A 12,954-nucleotide genomic window follows, 5' to 3' on the forward strand; every position below is an offset into this window, starting at 1 on the left:
AGAAATGTGGAGTTGTTGAACAGTGTACAGAGTACGGAGTACAAGGTGTGTAAAGTTTTATATTGGACTAGATCTCAAGGAATCTCCACACTCACACACATCCACACACACACACACATTCAGACATACACTCACACACCAAACTGGCTTTAGAAATTCTCAGTCTGTTTTGTGATTCAGTTTCTCTTCGGGTTGGGTTGGGTTGGGTTGGGAATATTCAATGTAGTTGGACACACACGGCATCTGCACTTACCTCATGTTGTGATGGTGCCCCACAGCGGCGCCAATCTGTGGCTTACGATACAATTCGAAGGCGGAGCCTCGCTGCTCCCGACTGCCAGCCAAATCGAGTGCATGACGTTCAGGTGTGTGCGGTGGAATATTACCTGTGGCCATAAACAAATTCCAAATTAGTTGTGGAAATTTACAAATAAACTATGTAAGATATACACGATATTATTATAGTAAATGTAAAATAAATAATAATAATATTATTATATATATTATAAAATATTAATATATTTTATTATATTAATTTATTATATTTTAAAAAATGTTTTAAATGTTCCACAAATAGAATAAAAATAAAGAGAGATATTCTGCCTACAAATATGGACACTCATTTTAGTTATTTAAAATTTAATTATTTATTAGGCATTAGAGTTTATATAAAAGTAAAATTAACTGAAAATTAAGCAATGGCTAATGAAGCTTTTATTATTATTTAATTAATTCTTTTATTATTATTATTATTGTTATTATGTTAATTGTTATCCTAGATTAAAGAAAAAGTGAATAATATGATTCACAAATAGCTTAAAAATAAAGACACATATTTTATTTAAAAATATGGAGATCTAATCTATTCATTTGAAATTTAACTATTCATTAAAATTAATATAAATTTAAAACTAACAGAATTGAGCAATGGCTAATAAGGCCTTTAGGTTTATATTTAAAATATTTGTATATTGAAAATGTTTTAAATTCCCATCTGATTTTCTCTAGCTTATATATAATTACATGTAATTTCTAGGTATTCCTTGAATATGCATCCACTCACCTATTGGCGGTGGCATGCCGCGATGTGGCGCTATGTAGGGCCCGGTGCCGCTGCCGCCATTGTAGTGGTGGCTGTTGCCATTGTAACCATTAGCTTGATTATATTGCTGTGCCTGCTGCGGTTGCTGCTGCGGCTGTGGAGGCGGTGCCTGGCCGTAGGTGCCATTGTTGGCGCCGTAGGCGGGCTGGCCCTGGTGCGGTGAGCCGGGCGCCGGCGTCTGTTGGCCATAATGGTGGTGCGAAGGCGTGGGCGGATAGTAGAAGCCGTTGGGCGACCGCGGTGAGCCAGAGTCCTGCAATGCAAAGAAAATTTAGTAAATGCAACAGCACTAAAATTATGGGCTAGTGGGCTACTTACGCCATTCTCCCAGGGCGTGGTGCCACCGCTGCCACTGCTGCCGCCGCTCTGCACGGGTGGTCGGTAGTTCTTGGGCTTCGGCGGGGGCACCGGCTTGAAGGGTCCGCTGCCATTGCTGCTGGGCGTGGCACTGCCATTCAGCTGGCCGCCATTGTTGGCATTCGTGGGCTGAACAACGCCGTGTGGATTTTTTGGAAGCTTGCTGTAGTCGGCGGCCGAAACGGAATTGTTCCGACTGCGTTTGTGGTGCAGTGGTTGTGGGTGGTGATGGCATATGGTATTTTGCACATAAAGTTCAAGTGTGTATGTGTGTGTATGTGTGTGGTTTAGCATATAAACAAATTGCATGAATCGTGTGGATGGGTACAAACAGAAGCGAGAAAGAGAAAAAATTTGACATAATTATAGGACGTGTGATAAACTATGAAGATTATATATAAAGATAGATAAATGCATATAGATATTTTATGATATTCACTAAAACACAATACAATTCGATTATTTTTGTAATACTCATTTCGTTTATTGCACAATAGACATTTGCATTTGTGGAAGATTGTCTATATACACAGTGGGAAATGGGGGATGAAAGGATTTCGCAATAGACTATGAATAGAAATATAAAACAAAATTTAAATGCAGGCAATCGACAATATCTAAGCTTTCATTGAAAGCCCCGATACTATGACTATATAATGGAAACTCTATGTGGACATTGATTGTGGCGATGCAAAAATTCGTTGAAATTGATTCGTTGTGGGGCTTTCTAGACGAGCGTATCGTAGGCTGAGACAATTGGCAACATAGGCGACATTTTCAGGCGTGGCGCTGCAATGGGTCTACGACTCCAGGGCCCCAGGCCCGTTGCAGGTGCATCCATGGCGCCGAGACGCGCCAGGCTGCTGATCTGCAGTGCCGTGGGCGTCTGAATGCGATGTGATGTGTATTTGAAATGCAATTGATGTGCATGAGGATTAGGCAGATGGTAGCCTCTACACGGACACGGGACAGTGAGATTGAACGACAACAAACGGGCAACAAGCGAAATTCGATAATTGAATTGAATACAAAAGATTTGCATATTTACGAAACATTTGAAATTGCATGCGATTCGTTTCAAATGGCGTTAAAATTAGAGAAAGAGAAAGTAAAAATTGCATATATGATTTCACAGACATTAATGGAGAGCTCCATATGGATAGAGTAGAGCGCATTCGAATGAACCTACCTGTATTTGCCATAATCCGTTTTGGTCTCCACCAACGGTTTGCGTGGGCTGCTGTCCAAGCCCAAATTCGAAGGTCGCTGCGGCGTACCATTGCGTGGATCTGTCGAGAATGTGCAAGGGTGAATTTAGAATATATAGATATGCAATACGGGCATACTCTTACCAATATTACGGGATGCATTCATATCGTGATAGAGCGGCCTGCCGGGACTACTTTGGCGATTCAGATCATTGGCCGCCGCAAAGGCGCGATGATCGTGTGGTGCGGAGCGACCATAGTCATGCGGCTGGCCCACAGGCGGCAAGGGGCGTCCACTGAAATAATTGTTGGAAATTGAAATTAATATTAATAATATGATAATAAATAATAATAAAATATATAAATGCTATAGTAGCGATTGTTTCCATAGTAACTTTATATTTGTATGATTTATTATAATATTTTTGTATATATATATTTTTATATATTTTATATTCAATTTTTAAAATCTTTTTAAATTCGAGTTCAATTATTAACTCCTAAGTTTGATTATAATATAATAGAAAACATAAAATTTTTCTACAATATCTTATAGTTCACAGATCAAATATCATAGATTATGGATTATATATCATATACATATCACAGAAACTTTATAATATTTAATATGTCAATGAAATAATCCAGATTAGTGCACGACCCAATAGATCACATATCGTGAAAGAGATAGGATACGATAGCAATCAGCCTAGCAGGACTCCATCCATTTAACAGCTAGGAATTGATAAAACCGAAAATTGGGTAAGTGAAGAACTTTTTTATTAACTATTTAATGGATGAAGTCTAGCTAGACTGATGGCTTACGCTCTATCATTATATAAAATAATTTTATTTCAATAAACTTTAATAAACCATATGTATACCCCTTCGAATTGTATACTAAGAAGACAAATTAAGTGATCTGTCTCGCTGGCCTTGCTCGACTATAAATCTACATTTGCATCTGGGACAATGTCTTACCTTGCATTTGGCACTGATTTGAGATCATCGGGCGCATTGGGGCCCAGTCGGCCGAGGTTCTGCATGGCCAATTGTGTGTTGTTGTACGAGTCGTAGCTGGAGACGCTGTCGTAGGTGGAGGCGGGGCCGCCGTTGCCGTTGCCATTGGCCTTGTGCTGGGCCGGACTGCTCATGGCTGCATTCATGCGTGCCTGACGCTCCAGTGAGGCCTGCTGCTGCTGCCTCTCGATTGTGTCGCCGCCGGCACCGACTAGCGCATTGCGCGTCACGTACTCGGCCTGGACGTCGTCCTGCAGCACAGCCTTGCCGAAGAGGCGCTCCTGGGCGCTGCGGCCCAGAGTGCCGCCAGAGCTGCCGTTACGCGACGAGCTGCCCGACGTATTCAGGGGCAGATCACCTGGCTTGGACTGGCGATCGATGCGCGGCGGCAGATCTGGGGCATTGATGCCATACAGAGACTGGGGGCGTGCCAAGCCCGCTGAGGGATCACCCGACTGCTGTTGGGATTGCTGTGACTGCGCCAGCTGCTGCTGTTGCTGCTGGGGACCATTGGTGCCGTAGATGCTGTACTTGCTGGAGTCGAGGGTCTGGCGACGACTCGGTGGCTGCTGTACGCCGTGGTCGTACGGTACCTGTTGGCAGTGCATTGCAGGTGAGGAGTGAAGGGTAGCGAAATAGATTAGCACACATTGGGTTTAATATGATTAGATTGCTGCTAATGATGATGATGAATCTAGATTATGTCCAAAGCGGGGCGCAATTTGTTGATTTAGTAGGGCGCATGCGCGACTTGTTGAAATGGACTTTGATTGTTTTCTTTAGTTTACTTTGTTTGAGCCTCTTACCGTATATGGAGGTGGTAGTCCTTCACCAATTATGTCTCTATCCCTATCCAAGTTATCCTGGTTAGTGGCAATCGATGGATCTGAGCTCGCTTTAACCAATTGCGGCAAATTGCCAAGCGACAATGATGCGGATGGCCCGGGACTTAGCTCCAAGTCAGACTCGGGACTTGATGCATACGATAAACGGGATGTGGTCATGGGGAATAGGAAATCATCGGAGAGGGATTCGACGGGCTGGGGTTTGTTGATTTTATTTTTTTGTTTGTTAAATATAGGCACGTTAGGAGCGGAGGCAAGTTAATTGAATTTCAATATAAGTTTGTTTAGCGATATTCGAGATTTGGCAAAAATTAACGCGAGAGCATATTCAAATTATTATCGGTTATCGGTAATCGGCAATTGGGAAATAGCAACCAACGTTTTGTGTCGTTTTTTGATTGTAAAACAGCAACAAGAAACGTAAATGAAACATAACAAATTATGATTGATCGATTGATTGAAATTCGTACGAATTGCCAAGCATATTGAATACATAATAATAATATTTGTTTGTTTTTTTGGTTTTTTTGTTGGACGAACACAAGATAATAATATATAGTAGTTTTTTTTTTTTTTTTTTTTAGTTTTGGACGAGGACAATTTGTTGAGTATTTCGGTTATTTTTGTTGATAATTTTTGATGTTGTGTTGAGGATTTTTGGTAATTTTATTTGTTTTGGATTTTTTTTTGTTTTAATTTTTTGATTAATATGCATCGTGTGTAACGGGATGATTAAGCAGGAAATGACCATGATGATATATTGTATATATTTTTGGTTTGTATGTAAATAAAAGAAACAAATGAAAACGATTAACATTTAGTTAGCAACTTGATATCAAATATTTGGTATATGGTTTAGCTAAAGATATACCTCACTCTACTCTAGCTATAAAGTGAGCGATTCTTTTTGCATAGGCTTAAGCTAAGATTATAAAGATACAAATAAATGAGATATATATTAATATATGTATGTATATATAGATATATGTATGTAAATATAGATTTAGCTGTATGCTGATGTGGAATGGGTTTTGTGATGACAGTTTCAACATTTAGAACATGCTCTAACTACACACATATGTACAAACACACACACACATACATACACAGATAAAAGATACATTCATTGTGTAAATTATATTTAGTAATAAAAAACAACTACATGCAATGGCAACTAGATTCAAATGTTTTTGTTTTTCTTTTCTCATGCAATGCACTCGTTGCTGCGGCCCACATTATTATTGTTGTTGTTGTTGTTGTCAGCATTGTTGTTGTTATTATTGTTGCTGTTGCTGTTGTTGTTGTTGCTATTGCTATTCAAGTTATTCAAATTGGCTATCTGATTGGATAGATTATTGAAGGCCAAGTTTAAAGATCTAGCAGCTGGCGTTACCCCAAAGCCCGCCTGCTCCAGCGCCCCATCGTCGACCAAGGTGCCGGCGCTGCTGCTGTTGCCATTGCTCAGCAAATCGCTCGTCGAGGCGAAGCTACCATAGGCAGCTGCCAATTTGGCACTGCTGCTGCTGCTGGCCAGCCGCTGCTGTGGCTTGGCAACGGGCAGCGAGCCGCCCTGCTTGCCGCCCACAGCGGCCAGGCTGCTGCCAGGCAGCGTCTTGGTGGACGAGCTGGCCGTCGAGTCGAGCTTCAGGTTGCTGTTCTTCTCCTTCTCCTGCAGCAGGTTGAGACTCGAATCGAATACGTTTTTCTGCAACAGCTCGTGGTAGTAGTAGGGCGTGGTGCGTCGCTCTATGGAGACGGCACGGCGACCCAGACAGGCGGCAGCTGCCGAGGCACGTTGGCCGCTGCGCTCGCTATGGAGGGCGGCTGCAGCCGATCGCGCTGCATTGCTGTTCAGGTGATAGTGATAGCTGTTGTTGCTGCTGCTGCTCAGCAAGTTGGGCTGCGAGCTGTGGTACTGAGAGTGAGAGGCGGCGTCCTCATCGACTGAGGCGCCATCAATGCCGCCGTCATCCAGCAGGTGGCCATTGCTGCCCGGCATGGAGGAGGCGGGCTTCAGAATGGGCGCCATGTTGTAGGACTGGCGACTGCGCGGCTCGAAGCTGCCGTGCATATACTGCCCGGGATCGTAGCCAATGGGCGGGGGGCGTGGCGGCGGTGTTAGCGTGCAATCGTTAAGGGGTATTAGCGAGAAGGAGTTGCGCCTAAACCTAGCCGGATTGTAGCGCGGCACCGAGACCGAAGTGGGGCGACAGCAAGCTAGCTTGCAGGGCTGAGCAATGTAGGGGGGGAAAAGCATTTCAGTGGGGGACTCGGGAAGCTGCTTCCCACACACGGGGTGGAGGGTTATTCAACATTGTACAGTCATGAATGTGTCAGAGGTAGGGCATATGAGGTGTTTGGTTTGTGTTTGTGTTTCAAGAGGGGGAAAAAATGTTAGAAAAACAAATTAGAAATATTGACCATAACCAGTTGTAGAAAAAGAATCAAAGAGTTATTTTAAATAAATACAAATTAGTTAAAGTAGAGTTTAAGTTAGCTAAGCTTGTGTCTGTGTGCGGGACAACATTACAGTGATCTCTCGGGAATTGTAAAATTTGGCAAGTCGAAGACATAAATAATAATTATAGACTCGATTTAACAGGGGAATTAATTCAATTGAATTGTATTTAAACTAAAAATATATGCAAAATTATTTGCGCACCTTAAAAAGAGTCAACTGAGGCGTGATACTTTCCGAGAGATTACTGTACTGTACTGTTTTCATATATCTGTCTAAGACTATTATAACAAATTTTTGGATTAAGTAAATTATTCTCGATATGCTTAAGAAATAGACGTAAAGTGGAAAAGTAAAGAAAAAAAACTTTTAACTCAGGTTTGCTTAATTTAAATTTCCCTATTTTCCTATTTATATATTTCACAGTTTTTCGAAACTATATATTTAATCTGAAGTCCAATTGTAAAAAAGAAAAATAATAATAATAATAATAAAATAAAATGCTTAATTTCAATTCAAAATAATATACAAAATTGTTCCCTATTTCAAAGTTCTTGAAACTACACTACAGTGACGAGCAAAACTGTAACACGAATTCATTGTTGCAACTTCAAGAGTCTGTATTTTTGCTTCTACTATATGGATGTTTAAGATCTTAATTTTATTTTGTTAGTATGGTATTTAGCTGTCTTACCTAAGAGTTTGAAATCATTCGGTTGGCTGGAATAATTATAAGAAATAAAAATATAAAGAAAGTCAAATGTTACAGTTTTGCACCCGGGTCATTTTTCAACAAATGTATTTATTAATAATTTTTTAATAATTAATGCATAGCACTTTTGACTTTTTTTGCTCATTAATATCATTTGCCATCATTTTTGTGTACCGTCGCACCATTTCAGCAAAGTCGCGCACCAAATGTCCTTGTTCCTCTCCAACAGCTCTTTCATTCCATTTGGAGCCACCCATAATTCGCAAGCTGCGATTTCACATGACTCCATATATTTTCAATGATATTCATGTCTGAAGAGTATTCAGGACACTTCAGGGACTTGAATCCTTGCCATATTATCCACTTTTTGACCAAATTAGACGTGTTCTTTGAGTCATTGTTCTGCATTTTTCAGTAGTAAAACCCATATGTTCACTTAATTCTCCCAAATTCTTTTGTAAAATGATCAGGTATTGCTCATGAAACGTTATTCCATCGATTAATACCAAGAGTCCAGCACAATTTTTGTTTATTCTCCCCCAAACCAAAAGAGAGCAGCCACTGCGCTTGACAGTTTGCCTTACTGTAATGTTACAGTCAACAGACTGGACTGTAGGAGCATTTAGCTAATGCCAGAATTGTCCATATGACTTGAAACTGTTAATATAGTCAGATGAAACAATGAACAACCATTTTGAGTCATATGGATAATCTCGGCATTAGCATAGAGATCCTACAGTCCAGTCTGTTGACTGTAACATTACAGTAAGGCAAACTGTCAAGCGCAGTGGCTGCTCTCTTTTGGTTTGGGGGAGAATAAACAAAAATTGTGCTGGACTCTTGGTATTAATCGATGGAATAACGTTTCATGAGCAATACCTGATCATTTTACAAAAGAATTTGGGAGAATTAAGTGAACATATGGGTTTTACTACTGAAAAATGCAGAACAATGACTCAAAGAACACGTCTAATTTGGTCAAAAAGTGGATAATATGGCAAGGATTCAAGTCCCTGAAGTGTCCTGAATACTCTTCAGACATGAATATCATTGAAAATATATGGAGTCATGTGAAATCGCAGCTTGCGAATTATGGGTGGCTCCAAATGGAATGAAAGAGCTGTTGGAGAGGAACAAGGACATTTGGTGCGCGACTTTGCTGAAATGGTGCGACGGTACACAAAAATGATGGCAAATGATATTAATGAGCAAAAAAAGTCAAAAGTGCTATGCATTAATTATTAAAAAATTATTAATAAATACATTTGTTGAAAAATGACCCGGGTGCAAAACTGTAACATTTGACTTTCTTTACATTTTTATTTCTTATAATTATTCCAGCCAACCGAATGATTTCAAACTCTTAGGTAAGACAGCTAAATACCATACTAACAAAATAAAATTAAGATCTTAAACATCCATATAGTAGAAGCAAAAATACAGACTCTTGAAGTTGCAACAATGAATTCGTGTTACAGTTTTGCTCGTCACTGTACGTCATAATAATAGTCTGAATTCCTATTATGATAAACATATTATGTATATTTAATTTAATCAATTTAAAGAAATAAGAAAAAGTAAACAATAAAATATATATGTATTCTTTTACTTCTTTTCTTCTCATAAAATAATATTTTCAGCTTCAACAAATCTTAAGGTCTAACACAGTCTAATTGGAAAGCATTTCTTGCATGAGCTCCATCACCGGCGTCGACATGCTCACTCATATTAAGTTACGTCGTAAGTAGTTTCTGTTATCAAGTTACGTAAGTATGTAAATATGATTAGAGTTTCACGACAACGACATCGACATCGACACTATGAATGCTACTGAACTTATAACTAGGCTAGGCACTACGTGTACACAAGACACTAGACAGCAAACAACAAGTTCGAGTTCAAGTTCAAGTTGTTGATGCACTGAATGTAGTGGAGTTTGCAAATCGAACTCACCTTAGACTCGGACATCCAGACGGCGCCGCTCTGCTGCAGATCGATCGAGTCGCGCAGCTTGCGGTACCAGGACTCCTCGTCGTTCAGCACCAGCTGCGTGCTGAAGATGTGCGACCAGACGCGGTCCAGCTTCTGGCACTGCTCGAGCAGCTTCTTGGAGCTCTTGTGCGCCGCCTTGGGCAGGCCGTGGCGCAGCTGCTTGATCACGTGCTTGCTGTCGGTCTTCAGGAATATGACAATGGGATAGAATTGTGCATAGTTGAGGCGGTCCACCGCGTTGGGCGTTATGTCCAGCAGCGCATGCTTGCCGCGATCCATGATGTCGCGTATGTGCGAGAGCCGGACGATGCGACACTTGCTGTTGCCGCTGCCGTTGGCGCTGCTGCTGCCGTTGCCGTTGCTGGTCTTGTCGTCATCCTGCAGCGGGGTGCAGAACTTGTCGGGATAGTCTTTGGCTAGCTTCTCTCTGGCCAGGTCGGAGACGGGACCGAACAGCACGAGGGGTCGCACGAAACCGGGATGGCGCAGCACGACGCGTTCGTAAGCGGGAAACTTGGAAATGCTGTCCGAGAAGACGACATCGTCCCAGTTCTCGCGCGAGAGGCTCTTGGAGCGGCGATGTGTGGAGCTAGCGGGAGATAAAAGAAGAGACTCACATATTAGAGAGGAATCATCCTTAAGAGTAATGACATTTGGAGACTTACCGACGTCGTCTGAAGAAATTGCCACGTGATTCATTGGCATTCATCTCTTTTTTGGTGGCATTGAATTGAGCCGTAGCCAGCTCCTCGGCCCGGGACTTGTTGGGTATGACACCGCGCTGCATTTCCTGGTGGCCGCGGCCGATCTTCAGCACCTGCCACGAGCCGACGACGCCGTTGTGGAGTGTATCGATCACACGGAACACGTCGCCCGCCTTGAAGGCCATCTCGCCCTTAGAGGGGTTGTCGCAGTGGAAGTGGGTCTTGATGTGGAAGGAGTCGCCGCGCTGATTGGTCACCACCTCGTCGTACTCCTCCTTGCAGTACTGCACTATCAGATCGATGCGATCCTGCAGGCTGAGCAGGAACAGCACCGCCTCCTCGCGCGTCACTCCATGCATGTCCATGTCGTTCACCTTGAGTATCTTGTCGCCAGGCATTAAGCCTTGCAGCGACGCTGGTGAGCCGGGCTGCACAGCGGTCACGAAGATGCCCGCCTCATTGCCGCCCGTCAGCCGAATGCCGACGCTGCCCTCCTTCTGGAATGAGATGAAACGCGGCTCGGCACTCTGGCGCTCCTCGTACAGCTGGCGTCGCGAGCTATAAAAGTCCTCCTGGGCGGCACGCGGCGGTGGTGGCCTCGGTGGCTCATCCACACGCCCACGTCCGCCATTGGTGGGCGTCACAGGGCGGTCCAGCTGCTGCAGCGAGACGCCGTCCATGAGCGGGCCACGGGAGCGTCCACGCGGCGTGAGGTTACTCTTCTCCTCGCTGAGGCCGTTGCCATTGATGCTGGGTCCGTTGGAGGTGCGCGTGGGCGGCTGCACGTAGAGATTCTGTGAGGAGTAGCTGGCGCCACCGGGCAGATAGGCGTCATCCAGATTATTGCTGCAGCCGGACACCTGTGCCTGGTGCGTGGCATACAGATTCGCATTGGCCTGCTGATGGCCCGAGTTGTTCAGCTGATTGACCACCGCCTGGTTGGTGATGTCCCGCAGCACGACCAAATTGAGCCGCTCCTTGCAGCCGTCGATGATCTTCTTGGCCTCCTTCAGGCTCATGGTGTCTGCGCAGTTCGTGTTGTGAATGCGTGTTATGACGTCGCCCTCCTGCAGCGAGTAGCCGTTCGCCGTCAGCTGATCGCGCGCCTTCGTCGAGATCTCCTTGACGAACAGCCGGCAGCCCAGCACAATGCCATAGTCGTCCTTCTTGCTGCCCTTGCTCAGCGTCACCTTGATGGGCTGTGCGCCGCTCCCGCTCCCGTTCTGCACCAGCGACGAGTTCAGCGAGTTCGGCTGGCTCATGCTGGACATCGCGGCGCTGGGCGCCTGGCTGCCCACCAAGCCACTGCCATTGCCGTTGGTCAGGCCCAGGCCCACGGAGCTCATGCTGTGCGAGTGCTGATGCTGTGCGGGATTCGTTGCTGCCACGTTCAGTGGCACGCGGCGCTTCACGACCAGTGTGACCGTATTGCCGCTATCGCGCAGCACCTGCACAGCCGTGGCATATTCCACATTCTCCAGCGAGACGCCATTGACTGTGATGATGCGATCATTTACACTGAAAATAGAAGAAAGCAGAGAAAGATTAATATTATCATACGGAGAACTTTGAACGAAGTTTAAATTAGCGAAAAAACTAACTAATTTTAATAGTCATTAATTATATCGTATTATCTTATATCATATAATTCGATCTATAGATAAATATAATGCTCTATAGCTATTCTCATAATATAATGAGTATTATGTTATATTTACGCATTATTTATCTATCATCTCAGTTCATATAATATATAATAATAGAGCCGTAGATCATATAAAATTCTAAATGTATATCTCATATATTTATTTAATTTTTGTTATTATTAACAACTGACTGATGTATATTAAGGTAATTAAAATTTATACAGTCGTGGCTCAAGCTATTATGATTGTAAGTGAAATATATGTCAAACCTATGGACCAGCTCAGGTCCACGTCGTGACCGGACTTCGATAATCGGTTTTGTGCCACTGCACACCGATGCGGGTCATTGGGAGGCGACCTTGTTCTATTGGAACTTTGAAGTGGAAATGGAAATTTATACAATCATTAGTCTAGCAGCAATAATTAACGAAATACACACAGTAGCAACAGCTGCTAAAGCGCTCTAAAGCATAAAAGGCCAAGAGAGTGTAGACCGTGGCGAGATCGTCAATGGTAAATACTTAAATATCTGGTTACTTGCTGGCCATAGAGAGAAATCAGGTTGTGCTCGGATCGGAGTCATACGCTAATAGACAGCCAATTGTCTGTGCCCAACTTGACGCGAGACACCAGGGGATAGAATAGAGCGTGAAATGAGCCGAAGCGGCGAAACGAGCACGAGAACAGAGACAGAGACTGAGTGAGAGAGAGAAGGAGAGAGGGAGAGTGATATAGGGGCAGCTAAGCGGCTTCCGTACTTCAATAGCACTATGCGGGCCCAGCTATATAAGTATATACATATAAAGATATGTGTATATAACGTAATTCAGTTCTATACCTGTTCAGCTATTGCAAACTGTTCTTGGAACGGAACATAAGAGGATGACGCGGAAAATGTAAAAATAAACTA

General features: G+C 43.2%; 1 protein-coding gene across 19 annotated transcripts in view; it reads right to left on the bottom strand.

Annotated features, from left to right (window-relative positions):
- Positions 1-12,954, bottom strand: part of pyd (zonula occludens-like protein polychaetoid) — a 114,271-nt gene that overhangs the window by 7,233 nt on the left and 94,084 nt on the right. For 12 of the 19 annotated variants that reach the window (XR_016268496.1, XM_089461811.1, XM_089461812.1 and 9 more), the window contains 9 exons: positions 10,360-11,916; positions 9,656-10,283; positions 4,494-4,727; positions 3,649-4,280; positions 2,812-2,963; positions 2,649-2,748; positions 1,421-1,655; positions 1,064-1,355; positions 254-386 (listed from right to left, as the gene is read on the bottom strand). Coding sequence is in view for 18 of the 19 variants with exons in the window: in XM_089461811.1 (XP_089317937.1) it covers positions 254-386; positions 1,064-1,355; positions 1,421-1,655; positions 2,649-2,748; positions 2,812-2,963; positions 3,649-4,280; positions 4,494-4,727; positions 9,656-10,283; positions 10,360-11,916 (3,963 nt within the window). In the remaining variant the exon portion in view is untranslated. The other 7 variants (XM_089461821.1, XM_089461822.1, XM_089461824.1 and 4 more) reach the window with 3 other exon arrangements.

Source organism: Drosophila arizonae, chromosome 2, assembly GCF_054131065.1.
Source record: "Drosophila arizonae isolate 15081-1271.41 chromosome 2, UAZ_ARI_1.0, whole genome shotgun sequence".
NCBI lineage: Eukaryota > Metazoa > Arthropoda > Insecta > Diptera > Drosophilidae > Drosophila > Drosophila arizonae.